Source organism: Amblyomma americanum, chromosome 2 (genome assembly GCF_052857255.1).
Source record: "Amblyomma americanum isolate KBUSLIRL-KWMA chromosome 2, ASM5285725v1, whole genome shotgun sequence".
Lineage (NCBI taxonomy): Eukaryota > Metazoa > Arthropoda > Arachnida > Ixodida > Ixodidae > Amblyomma > Amblyomma americanum.
Window position 1 is genome coordinate 7769343 of NC_135498.1, and position 24910 is coordinate 7794252.

Below are 24910 nucleotides of genomic sequence, written 5' to 3' on the forward strand. Positions count from 1 at the left end.
ACCGATTGATTGGCACTACAAATTAAAAAAAAAAACTTAAAAACATTCCCCTATGCACCTTGGTTTCGGTGACTGTTGGCTGTTTAAGTTTTTTTTTAATTTGTAGTGCCAATCGATCGGTTTAAAGAAAATTACTTTAGAGGGCATATATATATATATATATATATATATATATATATATATATATATATATATATATATATATATATATATATATATATATATATATATATATATATATATATATATATATATATATATATATATATATATATATATATATATTAGCAGACAAGTTAAAGGAAATGAGGGGCCCGTTTGACAACTTTATGAAGGGAGCCAACAGTCACCGAAACCAAGGTGTATAGGGGAACGTTAATTTTTTTTTATTAATGTGTTATGCTTATCAGTGGGATAACAATACTTATATTAATAAATCGCTTAAAGAAAGTTACTTATAAAGCAGCAGAAAAGACAACCATGCCGCCGGTGGGATCCGAACCCACGACCTCCGAATATCGCGTCCGGTGCTCTTACCAACTGAGCTACGGCGACGGCTGTCCAATCTGCTGCTCTCGTGGGTATTTATGTTTACTGGGTGTAATCGAGCCTTGAGAGTGTTCACCAGCGCCACCCTCGACCATAGCGGCGGACGTAGCACGTCCTGTAATACCGCGAGCGTGACGTAGAACGTCATCTAACGGTGAGGGCGGAAACTGTGCGAGAGCCCTCTTATGCTACCGATGGCATCAAGACTGCCAGAACCGAGACCCTCGTTAAGCTATTAGCAGACAAGTTAAAGGAAATGAGGGGCCCGTTTGACAACTTTATGAAGGGAGCCAACAGTCACCGAAACCAAGGTGTATAGGGGAACGTTATTTTTTTTTTATTAATGTGTTATGCTTATCAGTGGGATAACAATACTTAGATTAATAAATCGCTTAAAGAAAGTTACTTATAAAGCAGCAGAAAAAACAACCATGCCGCCGGTGGGATCCGAACCCACGACCTCCGAATATCGCGTCCGGTGCTCTTACCAACTGAGCTACGGCGACGGCTGTCCAATCTGCTGCTCTCGTGGGTATTTATGTTTACTGGGTGTAATCGAGCCTTGAGAGTGTTCACCAGCGCCACCCTCGACCATAGCGGCGGACGTAGCACGTCCTGTAATACCGCGAGCGTGACGTAGAACGTCATCTAACGGTGAGGGCGGAAACTGTGCGAGAGCCCTCTTATGCTACCTATGGCATCAAGACTGCCAGAACCGAGACCCTCGTTAAGCTATTAGCAGACAAGTTAAAGGAAATGAGGGGCCCGTTTGACAACTTTATGAAGGGAGCCAACAGTCACCGAAACCAAGGTGTATAGGGGAACGTTAATTTTTTTTTATTAATGTGTTATGCTTATCAGTGGGATAACAATACTTAGATTAATAAATCGCTTAAAGAAAGTTACTTATAAAGCAGCAGAAAAAACAACCATGCCGCCGGTGGGATCCGAACCCACGACCTCCGAATATCGCGTCCGGTGCTCTTACCAACTGAGCTGCTGCTTTATAAGTAACTTTCTTTAAGCGATTTATTAATCTAAGTATTGTTATCCCACTGATAAGCATAACACATTAATAAAAAAAAAATTAACGTTCCCCTATACACCTTGGTTTCGGTGACTGTTGGCTCCCTTCATATATATATGAATATATATATATATATATATATATATATATATATATATATATATATATATATACTCTACAAATTAAAAAAAACTTATGTTAAGGAAGCCAACAGTCACCGAAACCAAGGTGCATAGGGGAATGTTTTTAAGTTTTTTTTTTAATTTGTAGTGCCAATCATATATATATATATATATATATATATATATATATATATATATATATATATATATATATATATATATATATATATATATTAGCACTTCCACGCCTCGCGGCGACCTGCAGTGCCTAGCTTTCGCCCGAATCCGCGTGCAACGCGTCATGCTGCGCTCGTTACGTCAGCAGCGAAGGGCTGTGATTGGTTCGCCGTGGCGTCTCTGACGTCACACAGCTGCCGCGGCCGGAAGCTCCGTCCCTCTCGCCCTTTTCCCGCTCGCGTCTGCAGCCTGCTGAGGGACCGAGTGGGTGGGGCCGAGGATGACCGCCGACATTTCAGCGTGCGAAAAGTGATGAGAAAGGGAAAGGCGCGAAGACGAGGAAATTCAAATTTTGAGAACAGATAACTCAGCTTACACAAAACACATTATTTTTTTTTTTTTGCTGGAGGTTATTTGTGAAGCGGCGTCCTTTAACATCCTAAGCATAGCGTAACTTTATTCAGAGCCCCTTTCATAGCCCCTTAAAGCCTGCAGTGAAGCTCCAGCCACATTCAGGACCGCCGCACAAAATATTCCTCCATGACAAAAAGTAGTCCGTTAAAACTTTTTGTTACCTAAACAAGAAGCTAATCACAAAAAATATAAGTTCTATAATTTTTGTGCCTGGCTGCTTAATAAAATCATATATTGTAAATAATTGGTTTCTGAGGAAAGAAAATGGCGCAGTAACTGTCTCATATATCGGCGGACATCTGAACCGCGCCGTAAGGGAAGGGATAAAGGAGGGACTGAAAGAAAGAGGTGCCGTAGTGGAGGGCTCCGGAATAATTTCGACCACCTGGGGATCTTTTTCGTGCACTGACATCGCACAGCACACGGGCCTCTAGAATTTCGCCTCCATCGAAATTCGACCGCCGGGATCGAACCCGCGTCTTTCGGGCCGGCAGCCGAGCGCCTTAACCACTCAGCCACCGCGGCAGCCATTTGTTCATTCGGTGCAACCGCATTACGAAGATACGGGCAAACATCGAAGGATCTGGAGACGCTGAGGGCGCCCATCGCAATGCACACAAATCACCTTGTGGTCTGTCTGTTTTCGCGCCTGTAATCCAAAGATGTACCAACTTGCCCAGCAAGACGTTCTTTTAAACATCACTATGTGACTAGGCCACATTGCGATGCGGCATTTTTTGCTGGTGGTAATGGAGGGGTGCGACAGGTATAGTGATCTATGCCTGCGCCTCTTCCCAAGTTCTTACCCCGTTACGAAAAGGAGGACAACGGATGCCAATCTAACATTTATTTCTTCCCCCTCAGGCCATCCACTCCATGATTTCCAGCAAGACTATAAAAGGTCTGTCCTCCCACATTCCCGAAACCTCGCTCTTATACCCTCACGCATATTTTTCGTGTTATGTAGTTTCAGTAAGAGCAAAATTGTGACCAGGACAACCAAGCTGAGAAAAGCTACAAGTATGAAGGGCTGCATGTTTATCTGGTGGAGACTGTTGTCTAACAATTGTAGCAAACGGAGATCAGGAATTTCAGGACAATTTTAACGCATATCCGCGATGAATACAAACTTAAGTTGGCCTCCATCTTTGCTTGTATAGCTTTTAGCGCATTCAGTGAGTACAGATAATCGCAGAACCGTGCAAGCGTTCCTACAAAGGCGAGGTTTGGGTTGATGACCCACCCTCAAAGCCCAAAGCGCTATAGTTTTACGCCTCTTTGCCCACTTGCCTCTTCGGGACGTTAAACTCTGCGTGCCGCATGCTAAACTCGCGTTATTTGAGAAGGGTTTGAAGTCACTTCTGTTGTTTCTTCTCTGCCGTTGCCACGTTCTTTGGAAAGATACATTAGGGCGCGTCACCATGCCAGATGCCGCTCGGTGGCAGTCTACTCTTACTTATGTTTGACATCTGTTTCAATATTTCATGCAGCCCTTGTAGCAGAGTGGAAGTTCAGTATTGGAATGTCGTTGTCGAATGCGTCAACGAAGCGAAAAGTTGAAAACGAGAAGCGGTGTTTTCGACCTTGATGGGTACAATCGTATTTTTTGTCACTGAATCGGAGGACAAGCTGATGTGTTTAAAATATCGTCATATTATGTCTGCGCCAAAGAAGTACAATGTGCGACACCACTTCAAGCTCTGTCGTCATGGCATGTACGCTGCACATATAACTGGAAAGAGCAGTGACGACAAAGTGGCTCAACTGAAGACGCCAGTCGGAAAGCGGCAGGACTTTTTTTCGAAAAGCCTGTCGGAACAGCAGAAAAAGCGGTGAGAGCAGGCTTCATTATTTCCCAGCTAATTTGAAAATATACAATGCCTTTCAATGGTGGGCTATATGTGAAACGCTCAACCAACCTAGAGGAAATCCATGAATCTGGAAGATCTTTCTCTCCTCCACACATTAAGATGCAACTACTCTTTGGCAGCTTAGGGCCTGCTCCTTTCCCCTTCACAGCATCCTGAACAATACTTTCCTGGCTACCGCTTCTATGTAGAAGCAACCGTACCCGCCACACATGATGACGTTCTACAAATGCATACCCGGCATCCCGCTCCCAAATTCTACACTTGCCAAGTAGGATGACCCCACCGCGGTGGCTCAGTGGTTAGGGCGCTCGACTACTGATCCGGAGTTATACCGGGTTCGAACCCGACCGCGGCGGCTGCGTTTTTATGGAGGAAAAACGCTAAGGCGCCCGTGTGCTGTGCGATGTCAGTGCACGTTAAAGATCCCCAGGTGGTCGAAATTATTCCGGAGCCCTCCACTACGGTACCTCCTTCTTCCTTTCTTCTTTCACTCCCTTCCTTATCCCTTCCCTTACGGCGCGGTTCAGGTGTCCAGCGATATATGAGACAGATATTGCGCCATTTCCTTTTCCCCAAAAATCAATTATTATTAATTATTATTAAGTAGGATGAGCGGATCACTAGCTCAATGCTCGAAGGCCGCTCTGGGCTTCATGGTCCGGTGCCGTCACGAGAATCCCGGACTAGGGCCTCCACCCTGGATCAAGGCATCATTTTGTACAGCGAGAGCTGTTTATGCCACACCTTCCTACGCGTTCCACGCGGTTGAGGATGGAAGCTGGGAAGGAAGGGCACGGCCGGGCTCGAGTGGCGGCGCACGCTCCTCTCGAGACCGGCCGTGGGAAGGGGAACTCGCGGCACCGGCGTACAGCCGTTCGTGGGCTTTCTTAGCAGGGATCGCCGGTTAGGGAAACTTGATGAAAGGTGGGAAAACATGATGCAAGGCGGGGAGAAATAACGAGGCAGTATGGACTTGATTCTAGCGGAAATGCATTTCACAATTGTCACGCGAAGCAGCAAAAATCTATACAACACGCACATCCGCACATACAGCACAGTCGCGTTCAGTTTAGCGCATTCGCCGTATATCGAAAGAAGTAAGTCCTGGGTTCACCCGCTGGTCAGTGAGATAGCTTTCCGAATTTTGAAAGCGTAGCTGGAAACAATTAAGGGACGGCAGAACTGGACAGCACAGCTATCCTCTTGGTGTGTCATGAGGAGCTATGGGGTGCTCTCGGTATTGTGCCAATGGTCATTCAATCAAGGCAGGTGTGGCAGTGGGTGGTCTCGTTGACGTTCGGTAGGTCTGCTGCTGTCATCACCTCAGCCTGGAGAACGCATGGTGAAAACCCTTTAGGTCTGATATGTGACTCATCGTCGTGCGTGTATCAACTGTTGCCGCTCAACACTTACCCACCGCAGAGTTGGACGCCTAGCGTCTTTCTCTGGAATCGAAGAGTCCGAAGAGAACTCACACCTCGCAGATCAGTGCCTCCAGGAGCGCTTTTAGCGCAACCGGTCCTAGAGCCAATGCTCCCTTTCCCGATTAGATAATTCGGCGGCTCGAGCACGCCCCGATAACATTGTATAAAACCGCAGCATTTATCCAATCTCTAACCTGAAACAGTTGCCATGTCTCGTCTCTGTCGACTTAGTTGGGCCAAGCCCCGACGACGAGCGCATTACCTGCGGCAGACGCATCATCCTCCCACCCCCAAGCGTGTACCGCGCGGGCGAACAGAAAATGGCGAGGACAAAAGCGACGGGATTTCGAAGCGTTGTCTTCTTGTTCGCTTGCACTGCAGCGTGCACCACCACAGCAGCGGGAGACGGGCCTTGCGAAATTAGTGGCGGCTACAACTACAAGAGGCTCTTCACGTGAGTGCATTATTTTTTTGCACGTTTTTTTTTCTTTTCCGCAGTATTTAGTGTGTCGGGGTGGGTCGACAACTCCTACACCTTTTGTCCACATGCACCGAGGGCGATGAAGTGGCAGTGAGAGCTGTACTGGTCCCTCCTCTCCCCTTGGCACATAACTGCCCGTCCCGCATGGCACGAATGACGTGCCCGCCGGAAGTAAGACATAGCCTAGCCCCACCCCCCACCCTTTTTTTTTTTTTGTCCCGTAACCACGCAGGGAACATTCTCGAGAGAGCCAACTTCCGGGTCATTCTACTCTAAGAAACAATTCCTGAATTTCCAGTATATGACTCATAAGAGCGACGGCAGCGCCGTCTATAGCTATCGCAAAATAGATTTGGCCTGGAGGGCCGGACTGAAAAGTTACGCGTTCGAGGAAAAGCTAATAATTGGACTGCTTTCTGGTCCATCTCCGGTACCAGAAGGGTTGTTTTCGAGGATGACGAAAATATAGGGGTGTTCTTACCCGCCGCGTCCGCTGCTCCCCCCCCCCCCCCCCCTCTCTCTCTCTCTCAAGTCCTCCTCTTTCCTCTTTCTTTTAGTAAGTTTATGCTGGGTATCCAGATATGGTACTGGGCTCCTTATCACGTCCAGCTGTGCAACAAAGGGGGTGTATTTTTTCTCTTTCATATGTGCATAACCGTAGGCACCTGCGGTCAACTAAATACGGATCTGCTGCTCGTATCACGTCAACAAGCAAAATACTCAGGGAGTCCAGTGCAGTTTATGACGATGAAGTGTCATATTTTTTTTCGTATAATAGTTCGACTTTCCAGTACCAGCACTAAGGACGCTACCGTGGACACGGCATTGATCGCTCTATCCGCGAGTAACACCTGCGCGACTTTGTTCGCCTTCTAAAAAACAGCGTGGCATCTACAGGCCGAATAGTAGATCAGAGTAGCCAGAATAAGGTTTCTCGGGATTTTCTTCTTGACGCGGTGCTCAGAGTATTTTAAGCGCCCACGTTCTCGTGTCTTTTGTGCTTAACAACGCACGCGTTACTTCAGTCATAGTGTTCCATCTCAGCCATCTTTCGGTAAATTTTTCGGCCGTCTGCTCGGTTTATAGTGTATAGTTATGGCAAATTGCGAACATTCCTTTCATTCTTGTGGCTTTTCTTTCCCTGTATTTTATCAAAGGTGAACAATAAGAGAGATGTTCTTCTGACAAAGCTATTAAAGTAATCAAGCTATCAGATAAAGACTGAGCAAAAAAGCGATGCAAAAGCATCTGCTCCCTCTTCCCAACAAAATCTGAAAAATTTGTGTAAATGTCAACGAGCACACACGGAAACAAACGTTCTGTGCCAATGTTCACCGGAAGTAAGGTCGTCCTATTCACGTATCATTATCTCGCCACCGCATGGGCTGCACTGCATGTATCTAAGGGCGGGCGGTTGTTTTCAAGCCCGGCACTTGCTTTCATGCTGGCAGTGCAAGAGCACGAGTGAGTGATGCATTGAGTAGATAAATGAGGGAGTAAGCGAGCGCTCTACCATACAAAAGGAACATAGAAAGGACGGGAAAAGTAGGGAGACTGCCAAGCGCGAGGACAAGCTCAGTGCGTATGCTTTGTGTCAGGATGAGATTAAGAAGGTTGCGGGGATGCAGTGGCCGCAGTTGGCAAAGCACAGGGTTAATTGGGGAGACATGGGAGAGGCATCTGCCCTGCAGTGGGCGTAGTCAGGCTGATAGTGATGCTGGTGACATCAATCATAAACAAACTTGGCAGATAACGTACTAACGCCTTTTGCCATGGTAGTGTGCTGTGCTCCCTAAGAGATTGTGAATCTCAAGCCGTCAATCAACCTTCCCAAGTATTCTATAATGTGTTCTCCACCTTGTTTTCGAAACAGCAACCAAAACCCTTCAGACAGCTACGTGCTTAAAAACGGGAATTGCACTCCTCCCCCGAGAAACGTGTGCAGTGCACATTCAGCACATTCAGAAGGCGCACAAAGTGTGTGGTACATCAGTAAAACAATGGAAATTGCCGCCGCACTAAAGTGAAGAACGGCATTACTCGTCTCATACAAGAGAGGTTCGGCGCGCAGTCTGACTAGTTTCTCGTGAGTTGATTCGATTTCCGCGCGCATATAATTTTTTTTTTCTGTCGCTGTGCATGGGAGACTGAAATTCTTCGGTGGAAATCAGGTACGGAACTGAACCATAGTCTCTTCTGACCTGGGAGAGCTCCAAAGCAAGCAGACACCCCATTAGATCTGAGAACCGTGGCACGGGTGAGATGCAATACTGCGCGCGAGAGTGCTACATGCAAGTCCGGACATAACTATAGTAATTTGCTAAACGGCTGTGGTACCTGCAGGTCATGAAATTCCCCAACGATGCGACCAAATGCCACCTCTGAAATATTTTCCCCCAGCGTATGACATGAATAAGGTTGTGGCGATTTGCTGCGTTAGGAGCCTTCCATCTTTCTCTCTAATCGTTTTCACGCTGCTTATCCGTCATCCCACGTATTGGGTGGTCATCCAGGCGCATGCTGCTGTTGTTGTTGGCCTCATAAAATGGCACATACCCACAAGGGGGATTGGCCGTGACCAGGCGATGACTACCTGTATTGCAAATTGCATGCAGCAAACATGGGGTGATCTAAACTCAGTTTCCGTGACAGAGCGTATGCCTAGTTAGCCTCCCTGCCTTCTCTTCTTTCCCTCTTTTTCTCTTTTCACTGAAACAACACTGCTTCAAAAAGAGTCAGGGTTTTAACTTAGTTAAACCGATTATAGTGCGAGAACACGGGCAGTATATTAGTCGACAAAGAAGACGATGGGCAATACACAGCGCGAGAGTGAGTCGAAATTTAACATGAGGGATATCGGCGGTTTGGGACATTCTTTAAAAATGACGTTGAGATTCCGCCCTATACTATAAGATATTTGCCTACAACGAGGGGTTCTAAGGTTCCGAGTGATTTTTTAGTGCTCATAGGACTGTTTATCCCCATGACAGACCGCCACGCAGAGCCGCCACGTCTCTGTTCAGAGAGCAGTGTGCTATGGTGTGGGGGGTATTTTATGCTGCGCAGGATCCACCTCCCGTCTGGCTGACTTTACTCGATGCATGTGTGTGTCTCCCGGAATTTTGGTGTGCGCGCTAAGTAAGAGCAGGATGCTGGTGTGATTGTGTATGACGGGTTGCGTGATGCGACCTACTTAAGTCGGACTTGGACTGTCAGGGTTGGTGTACCTCCATGTAATAAAGAAAAAAGAGGGGTGATAGCTTACTGCTCTCGCGTAGTGCATGGCCTGCGAAGCTGATCTGTTCTCAAAGCCGCGGGTTCGACTCCGAGTCGTGGATATTGATTGGATTTTTTTTGTTTAGAAGAAAGATGTTAATCTTCCTAAAAAGCGAAGACAACCTGCTAGTGCACATTCGTTTCGAAGCCCGAACATCCCGACCATCTACTATTCGGTTAAAATTCAAGGTTCCCAGCTGGCGTGCTTCTGCTATGGCCAATCAGGGAATTCAGGTGCGTTTCTCCATCAGTTACGCAAAGCAGTTGCCTTTTCAATTGAAAATGATAAACCTGTAGCTTTTATTCTGCCTCTACTAAAATCTTGTCATTTCGTCGTTTCCATTACTCTATTGTTTCAATCGGCCGAGATAACACACAACCGTCGAGTACAATTTCTCGAACTACCCCCGCAGGATGTAGGTAGCAGAATATTCCTAAAAATGTCTAGAAGACACTGATCGCATTGTATCGGGATCCATTTGATTCTAAAATCCTGGCGCTTGTCCACACTCTGCACACTGTGACCTAGGCCCTGCATAATTTTTGTTGGGACATAATTCGCCTCATGTTTTTATAATGTGAACCTGGGTACGATGCCATGTTTTATGATGTGAATGTTTTTTTTAAATGTGAACCTGGGTACGATGCCTTAATCCGTGGGCCTGTATCGGTAGAAGTCTCACTATAGCTGGTACCGTCGAAATTTTTTGTGAATGGTTGGTGTGTCTGCGGGCGTGGAGCTGGTTCCGAAGCGCAGCTTTTTTGTCAGGCTTCCTGCCATGTTGCGAGGCCATCGTATCATGTGAGACGGAAAAGTGGTTGGATGAGTACATGGATCTGCTGTAAGGTTGTCTTATCGACGTGTCTTAGACACCAGGAGATGGCGCCTATACTTTTTTGGCCTTCTTCAGACCTCTCCTCTGCTCACAAAACAACACGGAAATTTTAAGGGGGTAACGTCCCAACACGACTCAGGCTATGAGAGGCGCCGTAGTGAAGGGCTGGAGAACTTTCGACCACCTGGGGTTCTTCAACGTGCCCTGACATCGCACAGTACACGGGCCTCTAGAATTTCGCCTTCATCGAAATTCGGCCGCCACGGCCGGGATCGAACCAGCGTCTTTCGGGTCAGCAGCAGGACACCATAACCACTGAGCCACCACGGCGGACGTTTCTTTCTTGTTCGCTATCATAATACACGAATGTAGAGGTGTTGAAAACCCGTGAACTCACTGCCGTCATTTTAAGCGATCCAGTATGTCCTAAATAATTTGGTACAGCCATGCTTCTGTGCAACAGTTTTGATTTTGATTCCATGAAGCAATAAGCTGAGTGTGTCAGGTCAGGCACAGTTATACGACGTGAGGCGGATGTCAGTAGCTCTCATAGCAAGATCTGTAAACGGCGTCGTCTGCCCTCCCGCAGACGTGCACGGTACACACGGACAGGCTACGCCGTCTAAACTGTTCTGCATCTATTTTTGGCACAATGTTGATGATTTCCAAAGATTTTGCAGTTTGAGAAAGATTAGTTTTATCAACTCTAAAATGCATGATCGTCATAGCCCTTCCTGCCAGTCATACTTGGATTTTTCTTGTTTAAATAGCGGGCTGGACATGGCTATATAGTCTGCACGAGCGTGGTGCGTGTGTACCCCTCGCTTCCATGGTATGCAGGCTAGCCTATCCGTGACCCGGCAGGGGAAGCAGACATTTCTTACATAAGAACCATCGGAGGAAAGTATTTTGTGTCGTAATGTCTGGCTGCAACTTTTGCTCGCCTCTTCCAGTACCACGTGGTTCGTGCCCATTCAAGGCATTGGCCCCTGCGTCACTTTAGGGGCCTCGAACTGTTCGTGGAAATTGCAGTTTTGCAGCAACGACAAAGTGCCGCCGCCTGAATGCGGCAGGGACACGGCGTGCGAGACCTACGCGACGGGCAAAGTCAATGCCATCGGCAACTTCAGGGCACTGGTGCCAAACGGTAAGGACGCCGTCTTATCTGCTCCAGCTAAGCAGCCGTCACGCCCTGATTAATTCCGGCTACCTGTGATACGCGGAAGTGAGTGTTGTTACACGTTAGCCTGCAATGCAAAACTTTACCCCCCCCCCCCCCCCTATTTGCGTAACAGCGCGTGGCGCAGAGTTAGCGGACAGAGAAAGACGCGGGGACCAGACGAAAATTTGAAATTGGTTTCGAGGAAAGTAAAGGCGCCGTAACTGTGTCACTCCCCGGTGGTCAGCTCAACCCCTCTGTGAGGGAAGGGATGGAGCACTGAGTGAAAGAAGGAAGAGAGAAGGAGGCGCCTTATTAGAGGGCTCCAGATTAATCTCGACCACCTGCGGATCATCAGCGTGCACAGACATCACGCAAGAACCCTGGCATCTTTTGTATTTCACCTCCATCGAAAGAACCTTTCCTGTAAGCTTTGTACAGAACACACCCTTTTCAATGGGGCACAAAGGGGTTCTTCATGCGGACATGGCGAATTAGAGTGGTACAGTCGCAACGATAATAATACGAAGCGCACAATCTATGCTAGTAAACACCGCCCGTGCTCTCGCGCTTAACCTCAAGAAATCCTCATATTTTCTTTACGGAACAAAAAAAAAGAATTTGAAACGTGAAGCGTCCTCCGTATTATTTTGACCACACGTCACACCTGCATATGTCTTCGGGGGAATTCAGGAGAGTTATGTAGAGATTTGAATTTGGCTCATGAGCTACATGAGACGTTACAAAAAAAGAAAATTACGTTCGAACGTTCTCATTGGTACTGCTTGCATTTTTCGCATGTATTCTACCGTATGGATGGAAAGCTTTTTAAGCATGCGAGGTGTTTCAGCGAACACTTTCAAAATTTTTCAATAATAGGCTTTTTGGGGTAAAAATATAGCTTTTGCGGCATAGTACTACCAGCGTTGGCGGACACCATAAAACCAATGAATCGTCTTAAGTAGTAAGCTGGTGAATTAATTTTTAATAATTAGTTTTTAACTAGTAGAGCTAGGCGCCTAGTTGCAATTAGAGATTTGTAGCCGGCAGTTAGTAATAGCCATATCACTTTTTTCTAAACGCGATTACTTATGGGGCTGTGGCTCGACAACATTTGGCTTTTTCGACTAGCTACGTGCACTGGAGGCGTTGCTTTAACTGCAGGCTTTCGAAATCGCACGTATTTTCGCACGATGCAGCCACGAAGCAGGCGTGGATGTACGACACAGCGACTATCTGTAACATACTAGTCAGCCCGAGAATGTGCTCTCTATCTTTAGGAGCCAAAAATTATTCAACATTGGAAACTCCATACATTATCATGCAATGAAATAATGATTCATAAACACACACACACTAAAAAACCTGACAGTACAGCCGTTGACGACATACCTACCTTAACAAATCGAAGTACGTGTCATCGTGAAGCACAGCATACAGCAGCACATTTAAATACAGAAAATTGCGTCAGTTCATCTAAAACGAATAAAACTATGTAACTATGTAGTACTGGTACATGTTATGTTAGCATGTACCAATACTGCATGAAAGTTTTGGTGCTGCGTACGCAAGCAAGTACTAACACTGAAGTAATTTAAAAACAAAAAAACACACTGACCGCTATTGAAGTAGTAGTAGTAGTAGTAGTAGTAGTAAGAATTTAAAGCAACTAAAACAAAAAGAAAGGTACAATATCTTTGCTAACCCCGGCATCTGTCATCATTACGGCGGCGGCACCTGAGCTGGGGCAGCGGAAATAAAAGACAGCAGGCAGTTTGAAGAAGTGAAATGAAAGAGGTGACTGGACAGTAAGAAAGGATACATGGAGAGGTGATAAATACACTATTTACATAACAATAACAATACCATTGTCCAAGTTGTGCGGGTGTAGAGTCAATCTATTGAACGGATGTAGATTTTAGTTCCTGTATACACAGCCATCAACAGTTGCCCGATGAATTGTTTTTAGGGTATACAGCTAACTTACGCCCCTGAACCATTCCTAAGCAGTCACTCCAGGTGCCTCGCAGTGATATAATACGGATAAAATTGTCACCACATGCCGGGTAGTGCATTACGTCGCTTGGTATTCCCGCCAAAATCCTAGTTTCTTCGAGCGTCGGCCGCTGGCTGGCACAGTTTGTCGTCTGGTCTGCGCAGTGAGTAATCATGCACCTTACATGCCCCACGACTGCCAAGCCCGTATTTTCTTAAGAAAATTCAAACTTGCACGACAAAGCAACGAAAAAATGAGCGGCGTGCGGATTTCGCATATCGGTCCGACCGGCATCTCTGATGCCGCTCTTAGTCGCGCGGGTAGGGCGGAAAGAAGTAGAAAACACTCTTATCGAAGCCTTCTTCAATGTGGCACTTCCAAATTCCACGGTATGCCAATGGTTTTAGCGTTTTTTGGGTCGCCTTTCCGCACTTCCAGCCGCGGCAGCTGCCTTCGTCCTACCACACAGTGCGGCGACGACCGCTAGGCGGCGCCACCGGTCGGCGGGGAAACTCCAGCGCAGGACGTGTGGAAAGAGTGCGGGGAACGGGGGAGGAAGTTTGCAATGGTAGACCTTTAAAGGGACACTGAGGAGAAATTGAAGTTGGCTTGTATCGATAGAATAGCAGCTCCTGATCACAAAAACGCCACTCTTACTCAAAACAAAGCTCTTGTAATGTAGAAAATAGCAAGAACCAAAATACAGGTGTCGCCGCCATAGGCCAATCTCGCAAGTACAAGCGTGATGACTTCCTAGGACAAGAGGCGCCACCTTGGAGGAATTTTCCTTACTTCATTGAAACCACGAATCTCTGAGGCTGGCAAAGGAAGGTTGCGCACCGCTAGCCGCAGAAATCACGGAGTCTGCGTTTACGTCACGTACACATCACTCCATTCTGAGACGTCATAAGAGTTGCAGTGGCGTCATAAGAGTTCCCTGAGTTTGAATCAGTGCGGCGGGAAAAACTTTTTCATCTTCGAATCCAAATTTCTTAGAAATAAATGCATCTTTCGCGCCCGGACAAGCGGCAACAAAGCCATGAAATGCCGAACTATGAGATTTTGCTAACAAAAAAATGATAGAGTTCTCCTCAGTGTCCCTTTAAGATGAAAATGCGGGCGCAAACAAAACGGAGACACAGGAAGACCACAGGACCTTTGGTTAGATCCTCGGTTAGGTTCTTTTTATTTTTCGTTAGTGCGGGCAAAACGGAGCTGTAAACGACGATGCGCACTGAGCTAATCGTCTAGACCTGCGTCAGTGTGTGCTATGCCAAAATGAGATCTGTTTTCCCACATTTTACACTTAGTAGGTTTGGCCGAACCTAGGTACAAATTATACCACAGCGAAAAGCACAAAACCTTCGAATTATTTTGCAGTTATATTTGGATCGATTTAATGATATGCGGTCATACGCGAGCAGTCTGAAAAAAAACGCGGCGGCGCTGGCGGGTAGGCTAGATGTGGCATGCTGTGCATGACAGGGCGTACTAAAATGTGATCAACGCCTGGCTCCGCCTAACCAGCTGCATGGGACACAGAGCGCATGGCATCGTGCTTGCTGAACATGCCACGACAAATCATGCCGAAGGTTTCGCCTAGTGCTGTCTGGAAAGAATATACTTGTCTTTCAACTGGCATTATGTTTGTTTCCTCATCAGGTCAGAACAGCTTCGTGGCGAAGTTTGAGGAACCAGGCTTATCTACCTTGAAGTGCAGTGAGGCGTCCAGGACAATGAAGCTGAACGTTATCTTCACCTGCGACTCCCAGAAGCACCTTCCCATTGGGCCGGGCTCCTTACTCACGAATCTCGACTACAGCAGCATTGAGGACAAAGACCCGTGCGAGGTATCGGTACAGCTCAAAAATTTTGCAGCCGTTTTTCAAACTGAATTTTGTGGTCATCGGGCTATGCTACAGCAGTATCATAAACTATACAGCATGCGACATGCCACACTAAAAAGTTGCTGAGTGACATACGCACCATTCTTTTGTGAGTAAAGCTGTGATATGTGCTGCTATGCTTATTCTTACTGGTTGTATCTTAAACACATGCTTTGTCTTGATCAGTCCTTTCCTATTCCGCTACATAAGAGATTTTACGGGAATAACGGTTTATGAAACATCTTGGGAGAATAAAGTGCTGCCTTGGGCGTAGTGAAGCCAACCGAGCAGTAGGAGATTAGCACGAGGTGTGCACTCGCGAAGGAATGGAAGGTTCAGTCAGTGTGCAGATAAAAAGAGGACTTTGACTCGCAGCTGTCACATCACCACAACTCTTAATGTTATACTAAAGGGTAATAAAAAACTACGACCCGGGCTCCATCACTGCGATGCAACTATGTTGTGTTGCCTGTTGCTGGGAATGGCGCTCACAAGCACTGGTTTGCATATAATTACAATGGCAGATTCCCCAGCGTGTGAGCACCTCAGATGTGAAGAGGTAACTGCACACCTACTTTATTACTGTCCCCACTTTGACAGTCGACATGTGTCTGCGAAGGCAGGACATCTCCACTTGGATTAAGGTGTTCTAACGGAGACCAAAAGGGAGGATTGTTGGGCCAGTTGGCTCATGATTCAAGACTGAAAACGGCGCGAAAAACGGGACAAGATAGTGAGAAGCAGCACACACAGCACCGAACTTACAACTGAGTGTATTTCATGCGAAAGCGCAATAAATACAGGAAGCATACACATAAAAACTAAAAGAACACCATGATATAAGATTGATAGTGTGTTGCTTCTCTCTATCTTGTCCCGTTTTTCGCGCCGTTTTCAGTCTTGTAACGGAGACCACTTTTGCATGAACCTTCGTGTGCAAGGAAAACCATCAGAGCTCTCTTCAAATGTTCAGCTTCACTCGATCCGACTACTGTGAGCGTCCTTCGTTGTTCACTTTCTCGTTCGCTTCCTCTGTGCCCCCTCAACGTTTAGGGGGACTAACTGAGCACTGCTTGGATAACCTTCCGCTCTTTCCTTTCTTCTGTCACCTTCTCTCTGTAAAGAACACCGGAAGTGAAGGTTTAGAGTTTTAGTTGTGGTATCCTCGATCAGGCCAAACGAATACTCGTCGTCTGTGCCATGGCTAACCTGCGCCGGCCTCGTCGTTCTTCTAGCACGAAGCCGAACAGACGCTCAAGATTTCGCGAATACACGTGGGTAGGAAGTGGCAGGTTTTTGTACGGTAATCTAACAGGAAACTTTTGGTGTCCGCCCTTATAAAAAATTCATAGTCTATAGACTGTCTATAGACAAAAGTCTACTAAAAGTGTATGGCTATGAAGCTATAGATTGCCTATAGACTGTCTATACTATTTGTATTGCCTATAGAACGTTCTCTACGGTTTGTCTATAGAGAGTCTATAGACTTTACAGACAAAAGTCTATGGACAGTCTATAGACTGTCTAAAGAAGGTTTTCTAGGGCGGGTCGATATAATGATGAGGATAGCACAGTTACATTACAGAATTGGGAAGTATACCAAAGGGCAAGGCATACTATACTGCCTCTTTATGTGGATAAATGAATTATGGGAAAGACAAAGCGAGATCAAGGGAGCAAGTGACAAAATTAAGGCAAAAGAAAATCCAGCTGCCATTAAGCATAGCCATAAGCGGGCATAAGAGAAAGTGATTGGATTGCCAGAATCTAGCAACAACACAAGGGCGCCTAGTGCAAGTGCAGGAAATGCGGAGAAACTCTGATAGTTTGCACGGCTGTCACAATGTGCCATGTGGCGCTGTACACAAAATCACAGCGGGAATTTCGACTTTTTGTCACATCCCATTGATTTTCTATGGCGGGCGTAAATATTTGTTGTGACCGTAAGAAGTATTTTATTAGATTTTGCAGCCAGGAGAAAGTGTTGGTCATGATAATCACCATGGCCGGGTAGAATCTCTCGAAGCTCTCTAGTTTTCTAAAAATTACAAGTTCAGAATATCTCCACAGAGTTTCGCGATTTTCGCTTAGGACGGCCGACAGATGACGCTAGTTGCCTATGTCTAGAACAGCTAGACGTGACACTTCTGCAAACGTTTTTGTGTGCTTGGGACCTGGCAGTAATTATATACTTGAAATAAGGCCAGGAAACCCAGAGCGGGTGGCATGCTACATTTAGATTCACATGGTGGCGCGACTAATTAAGAGATTCAGGGAGGGAAGCGTGGGAGGCAAATTTCAGATGCAAGCGTAGGTGTTGCTGTGAGCGGCGAAGAGCTTCCAGACACCCATACCGCTGCAGTGTTTTCCTCCACCGCTCATGGTGGAGAGAAACTCGGCGGCTCACGAATATATAGACATCAATAGGAAAGACATGATAGTAAGGTACCCCTAAAAAAAAAAGGAAGAGGCATCAAAAATTTACTGCCGGAGCAAAATTCTAAAATTGACCGATATTTAAAGGGAAGTATTCTTCGATAATTCCAAGGGAAGCGTTATACTTTTCGAGGGCTGGCCACCTAATGAAGAGATGGTATAGCGGTAAAAATAACGCGGTGCTCAGGCGATATTTTCGGTTGCTTTTTCAACAAAGGGTACTGCCCACACACAGACAAGGACGAGATGGTTAACACAACTTTCTCATCCTTGTCTGTGTGCGCGCAGTACCCTTTGTTGAAATGTCGACCGACTCGCCCAACAACGCTCCCTCTTAAAACTCCCCTCTGCTGTGTGCAAGGCAGATGAACAGCAGAGCCAATTCTTGTGCAGTTTCGGGCCGCGCAGCCCCCATGAAACGGTAACAAAAATCCAAGAATTTTTGCCACACATTACGTCTCCGATACATTAGACGTTAGTGTCGCTAGATGGAAGAGTCGGAGCTGTGCCTGCCTTGTTCCATCATCGGGAATATAAGTCTTGTCTTTCATATGTTTTCTTCGCTTATCACTGTCTGAGGTTGTCTAATCGGCTTTCTTCTCGTGCAGCGTAACATCACCGTGCCGTATGAAGGCGCCTGCGGAACAGCGCCATCCGGAGGGCTCAGCACCGGATCCGTGCTTCTCATCCTGTGAGTGGCGACACTGCGAGCGTCCGCTGATGTCACTCCTATGCATCCGCTGCACGGCTGCTTTTAAAGGGACCCCCGAAACACTGCTGCGTCCATCAAAACGAACACATTAGAAACAGTAGTGCCTTCTTATGAGCAAAACCGTCGCGCACGAATTTCCCGGCTAAACGCGCTGCATGAGTGGAGGAAGAAGGAGCATTCTTCATCTTTTTTTTTTCAGTTTCCCTCAATTCGGGTTTACGTGTACCACTTTTTTCTCCACATGCTGTCTCACCAATACCTTGAGGAATGGACGCACGGACTACCGCTATCGATGCGTTGCTGGCAGTTCTATATATGGCAGCGTAAGGCGAATGGTGTAAGAAAGGAAGGAGAGCGAATATTTCGTCCGTATGATAGCGTTACGAAGCAGCGAAAGGCGGAGCGCACTGGGCCGTGCAACTTGGCTGTGATGGGGCGTTTTAAGGGCGCTTAAATCTAGCCCTACCAGCGGACAAACTTTCCGATGCGGTAGCCTTAAAAGCCTCATCGGGAAAAAATTGTGTCATCGGTCATAAGGTACGCCCATTGCCTGGAGGGAAGTGGCGTCACAAGACCAGATAATTTCCAATCACCGGGAAGTGACGTCACCAGATCGGAAGTGATGTCACTTCCGGTAAAGGGGTCAACAGCTTTAATGCTATCGCATTGCCAACACATAAGGCAATAAGGTGTCCCTGTGAATTTTTTTTTGCCTGATTGCCCTCGATAGTACTACATCTTACTCTTCACCTCTCAAGGAAGGAACAAAAGTCTGCCAGTCGCACAAGACCTGTCACAGGAGGTGGCAGAGTTTTAACCGCAGTTTACGTGAATAAAGAACTCACGTTAACGAGTACGTCACTGTTGCTCAAGGTCAAATTTTAGAAGAAGAAAGGGGTCGAACTCCCTCCTTTGGCATTACTGTTACTTTCCTGTATGATTTTAGAATTGCGCACATTGGACAAAAGGAAAGAAAAAACTGGTAGAGTTTTGACGTATAGTTAAACCGAGAAGACATGCGAAAGCATGTGTTTAGCCTGGTTCGCTAATTGCTAGGCCGTCGGCACGTCCGGCGACGATATTGATTGGTTGAAACCCTCTATTTTATGTAGCATGGCTCAATGGCCTAGTTATTGGGAGAGGAAGTTGGGAGGGAGGTCACATTTGGCGGTCGACGCCGGTAACGCGCGCAGAGGCCCACGAGGACAGGAGGGTGTATTTGGCGCCAGCAGAGTTTTGAGCCATAATATATTAGACTCAGATTAAGCCCTGATCGGGGTTAAGCTGATGTGATCTGTTCGCGCCGCAAGACGACCGTGTGTTACAGCTTAACCCGAGGCGTGATCGGCTGCGGTGACCGCTAGCATAGTGCACAGTCTCGTGCAGTGGCCAGCGAAGCAGATTCGTTCGCGCCGCCGCGGGTTCGAAACCCAGTCGCGACAACATTTATTTTGTTTCGGAATAGGCTGTTGCTGTGCTAGGTTCGGCCAAGGTCACCCTCAAGGTCATCCTCTCATCGGCTACAGCTGGCGCGACGCCCCTCCGAACTTACCCGGATTAGCGGTGTTACTCCGAGGCTTCACACAAGATTCTTGTTTGGGAACGCGTTAAGTTGTGCTTTCGCACTAAAAGAAAGCAATTAAAATCACATTACAGTGCTCCGATCGTTCAGTAGTACGGTACAGTGCTGATGAATTCGGTAACATTTACTGCATGTGGCTTGTTCTCCGCCGCTTTTAACAGGTCGTCGAGCTCTAACGAAAGGCATTACTGCACTGGCTGACCTTTTGGATATCGGAACCAAGACCAAACCATGACGAGTTGATGTCTTATTGAAATAATGTCATCGTGAGCCAATCAGAGCGCGCTCTAATGTTGCAAATACCGAATTATCGGTGTACGTTTAATGGTAGTTCGTTCAAATTAAATTTCTTGTAGGCAAAGTTCTTTCAGGGTATAGTTTTCTGGTGCTATTTTGAGACTATTTGAGCATATCACCACGCTCTCGGGCTTTGAAGTTTATCTATGTACTACTGGTTCACTAGAATCCTAGGTTATTGTTTTTTGGGGGAAAGGAAATGGCGCAGTATCTGTCTCATATAATCCTAATAGTTCCTATGCAGCCAGGGGTTGGTTAAATCAACTCTGAGCTTTAAATTTGGCGGGCTGCCCTACAAGTTTTAAAGTACAAAACAGCAAGAATTAACCGTCTTGTACATAATTTTGGTATCGACTCGTCGCGAGAAGTTTGTGTTTTGTGACGTTTTCGTTGGTAGTTTAATGGGCCACAAGGGGGGAAATGCGATTCGGCTGTGCACGAAACGGCACGCCGTGCGTGCAGTGTATACACATGGATCCTGTACTGACGTATCCGTGCCGACGGTTGCGCCCCGGCAGGTTCTTCGTGGCACTGCTGATCTACTTGGTCGGAGGCATCCTGATCAACCGCCACAACGGAGCGGAGGGTGTGGAGATGATACCGCATCTACAGTTCTGGAAGGAGCTGCCTTCGCTCGTTGTGGTTCGTATTTTACTTTCCGTTAGCGATCGAAAGCTTTCATAAGTGGACATAAACGAAAGAAGCCAAAAGTGTTTGTCACCAAGATGTGCATAAAGAAGCATATATGTTACTCTGTGTTGTTCATTAATATGAATATTAATAACTGTATTAATATTAGCAACTATTAGTAGAAGTAGTAATAAAATAGAGACCATATTTCCCGGTGCTTTCCTTCTCTCAAGGTCCATTCCCCTCTATTGCTGAATTCCTAACTGGCCTCTCGCCTATCCAGTTACGTCAGATGGCCATGTATATAGGCACTTTAGGGAATACTACGTGTGAGGTCTACTGAGACCGTGAGTTGGTGAAGGTTCATGTTTGGCAAGAAAACGCGCAATAAACGAGGGACACTGTGCTTGTAGCCTCTTTCTATTGTCCCTCGTTTTTTGCGCCGGTTTTCTTGCAAACATGAACCACGTGTGAAGCGCAGAGCACGCACATGAGAAAGAAGGACAAGTGTGAAAGCCACGTTATAGTTTCGTCTTCCTTTTGTACTCAGCGATTACATACATCGCTTGCTATGGTAGCTTCGTGGCTGCGGCGTTTTCTGCTGTTGAGCACGAAACCGCAGTCTTGAATCCGGCCGCGGCGCCGCGTTTTGATGTAAACTAAACGCGAAAATAATTTGTAATTAAATTTGGCTGATTGTTTTGATGGGCCTTAGAAGAATATAGCTACAAGAAGATGTGCATTTAGTAAATGTGCCTTGGAGGATTTTCTTTAAGAAACACGGTGGTGGTAGTGTAAATGTACGAACCGGATTAGCCTTACAGTGGCCTGTCGGCAATTGCTCCGCCTGAGTCACTGATTTAAGTGATTGCATCCCTACCATATTGTTCCGTAAGGCCAGTGTCCTCTAAAAACTTTAATAGTGACCGTGACACTAATCGCCGCTCAGTTCGGCAGCCCTGAAATTACACGATGCGTGTTTTCGTCACCGTATAGCGTATACACACTCCTCGGTGCCTTTTGCACATACCCGCTGCCTCTAGAAAAGCAGGCAGACAGATCTCATTGGTAGCCCCTTTAGGTCTGGGCGGTAGCTAGCACCAGCTTGTTTAGTAAATTAATTTGGCTGTTTTGTTTATTTCTTTTTTAGTGCGATAACACTTAATTATAGTGGCCGTTCCCCGCACTTATTCGTTGTTTGTTTGTCTGAAGCCTGCTTTGTGGCTGGCCAGGTGTATGTCTATGTGTGTGTGTATATATATACACAAGGAAGGGAGGGGAAATGAGGGGCTCGTTATACATATAAAATGCGCCAACAGGCACAGAAACCAAGGAGCATGCATAGGGATGTCTTTTTTTAATTTGTGGTTTTCATCAATGGGAGGTTCATAAAAGCAGAAGAAAAAACAACCACATGCCACGTGGTGGGATCCGAACTCACGACCTCCGAATTACCAAGGTTATAGGTCCCACGTAAACATAAATACCCCCGACAGCAGAAGATTTGACAGCCATTGCCGTAGCTCAGAAGCGGCATGACAACTCCCAGAAATCCATGAATGTGAAATAGAGAATGACCAGTTCCGCATATATGAGCGTTAACCCACTGTGGCTATCCGAACAGGTTCCATCCGTGAACAATGGATCCGAACACCGGAACCGAAGTGAAAACCGCATTGCTAGCGCACCTAATTGGCATTTCACCTATAGCTATAGGCGAAGCGACCGTCATTTTTTTCTTTTTTATTTTAATACTGCTGTGTATCTTTCCAATTATTGTCTATTTTTTATGTTCTAAGCTAATTTACTTTGAATTCTGTGACTGTTCGTGCAATTTTTTTCATTCAAGAAGCTCTTAGGCCATCAGGGTACTAGTCTTCAATTGGTGGTCTCAGCTGCTAGTGTGTTAATTTCGCTTTCAATATCACTAGAACCCAGAGCTTCTGACCATGTCCTATTCGATATCTGAATGTAAACGAAACATGACAGAGTCAGCGCATACATCTCTGCACCCTCTGGTGTCCGCGTGCCACTGCATTCCTCCGTACTCAGATCAGCGCGGTGCGCCTGCCCTTCCGCTTCTGGGACGGAAAGTGAATTTTGCACGGTTTTGCCACAGGTGGCAAAACGTGGAGAGGAGATAGTTCTAGTCCAAAATTAATTACTCACTGCGACAACAAGCGACGATTACATTTTCGTACAAGTTTCTAGGTGCACTGTTCTTGAAACGTCGCAGAAGTGCTTTATATTAGCTTCAGCCCAGTGAAGAAAGTTATGTCCTGGGGATATCCCATAGATGCCCTGTGTGGGCAATCAGATATCCTTGGGAAGTACGAAAATGGTAACGGGGATGTCTCGCGCGTGACTATTTAACCGCTTGCTGCGTGGACACAGGGAGATCCCCTCCATATACGCACAGGACTTCGCAGGTATCTAAAGGGAGATACTGATTATCGGGTTTCGGGCACTTAACTGCTGCTTACCATCCGGCTCACAAATTGAATAGCGGTCTGGGTTTTGAGGTGACATCGCACGTCGAGTCGCAGCTGAAGCCTGACATGCCACTGAAGTTGATGAAATCGTCATGTACAACCCAAATGAATGCTAATGGTTACAGGGTTACTACAAAGAGTCCTGCTTCAGCTCGAATGGAACCCAAGCAGTACAATATATGTGCCTTCCTATATACTGCACTGCATGGGTTCGATTGGTTCGGTTTGGCATCAATTGCTTTACAGCGTTCGACAAAGTTTCGAGACAGTACCACGAGTTTACAACAGTGCAGCTTGGCACTGGTAGCTTCCAAAACGAATGGTTGAGTGCAGGCTTATATATAGTCATCTGCTCGGAGTGGCGTTTGGAGCCAGCGAATGAAAGTGCTTGCTAAATACAAGCCCTGAAATCACAGACGACAACCGCCAACGATAAATGAGCAAGAGAGTCAACCGAGAAAAAAAAAATCGCTGCAAAATATGTCACCTAACTCAAACTAGCCCTGCGGCCTGTGTGTAATGGCAGTGTCATCATTACCAGCCCAAATACGTCCAGAGCAGGACAAAAGTTCGTGATGCAGTCGTATCCGATGAGCATGGTTACAAAACACCAGTGATTCTCTGTATACACCTGGCACACGGATGCTGAATACACGCACCATATAAAGGCCGCTTGTGCCATGAACACGACATACCCTCGTTGCATGCCTTCGCTGAGTGCAAATGATAAAAAAAAATGGCAAGCAGTAAGCGAGTATAAGCATTCGATTATTTTAGCAGCATGTGCGAGGAAATGAACGCTTCACGGCCATTTTTCTGCTGCATTTTCTTCCCTTCTTGCCGCAGGAGGGAGGTGTTTTCTTCGTTCAAGTCGTTACCTGCCAAGGCGGAGGCTCTTCTAGGACGTACGACAACATCTGAAAACGCGGATTTGTGCTGCTTCGTCTTCCTATCAGTTTTCGAATGTCTCGGCGCACTGCCGAAAAACTACAGCCATCATCCAGTGCGCTTACAACGCCTTCCACAGTGGCTCGTGTGTTCTCTTTAGCGAGACGACCTGCGATTGCATCAGTGCCATAAAAGAGTGTACCGCTAGCTGCCGAGAATTTACGCTTAGACACGTCTGTTTCAGTTCAAATCAGTGTCCAACGACGATAGATAATTAATATCAAATCAATAATATGAATGAAGGCGTACCTGTTCCCTTTTTTTCTTTATGTTCCTTCTTTGTCTTTTTGCGGTTATTTGCTCCCAATGCTAGAGCCTGAATCTCCCACGCTTTTGAAAGAGAGACCTTGTGATAGGACGTCCGGCTGCCGGAACAACAAAGCATCCTCTCTTAACGGAAGCCGGCCTTCAGAGCGCGTTGACTGTGCGCTGAAGCGCGGTGGACATTTACTTCATGGCCTGTCAGTTGTGCAAAAATAAATATTACTTTTCATTTGTGAATCTTTGTCTTTGGGCTATCTTTTCAATATATATACTGCTCTGCAGAAGAGGCAAGAAATCTCGGCTACCCCCTAGGCACTGTATCTAGGCCAAA

The 24910-nt window shown here is 46.4% G+C and overlaps 1 protein-coding gene across 1 annotated transcript; it reads left to right on the top strand.

The window, feature by feature from the left end:
* Nucleotides 1-5796: 5796 nt before the first annotated feature.
* Nucleotides 5797-24816, top strand: LOC144120493 (uncharacterized). The gene is made up of 6 exons (XM_077652940.1): nucleotides 5797-6038; nucleotides 11131-11324; nucleotides 14995-15182; nucleotides 18263-18345; nucleotides 20764-20887; nucleotides 24214-24816. Exons 1-6 carry the CDS (start codon nucleotides 5905-5907, stop codon nucleotides 24286-24288), a joined length of 798 nt encoding a protein of 265 aa, XP_077509066.1. The 5' UTR covers nucleotides 5797-5904; the 3' UTR covers nucleotides 24289-24816.
* Nucleotides 24817-24910: the final 94 nt, after the last annotated feature.

What these genes read in the sequence shown, in the direction of transcription:
- LOC144120493 (XM_077652940.1), top strand. Translation starts at nt 5,905, where the DNA reads ATGGCGAGGACAAAAGCGACGGGATTTCGAAGCGTTGTCTTCTTGTTC. An exon ending in AACTACAAGAGGCTCTTCAC is followed by an intron (nt 6,039 to 11,130) that starts GTGAGTGCATTA and finishes CGCCTCTTCCAG; the next exon opens with TACCACGTGGTTCGTGCCCA. An exon ending in GGATCCGTGCTTCTCATCCT is followed by an intron (nt 18,346 to 20,763) that starts GTGAGTGGCGAC and finishes GCGCCCCGGCAG; the next exon opens with GTTCTTCGTGGCACTGCTGA.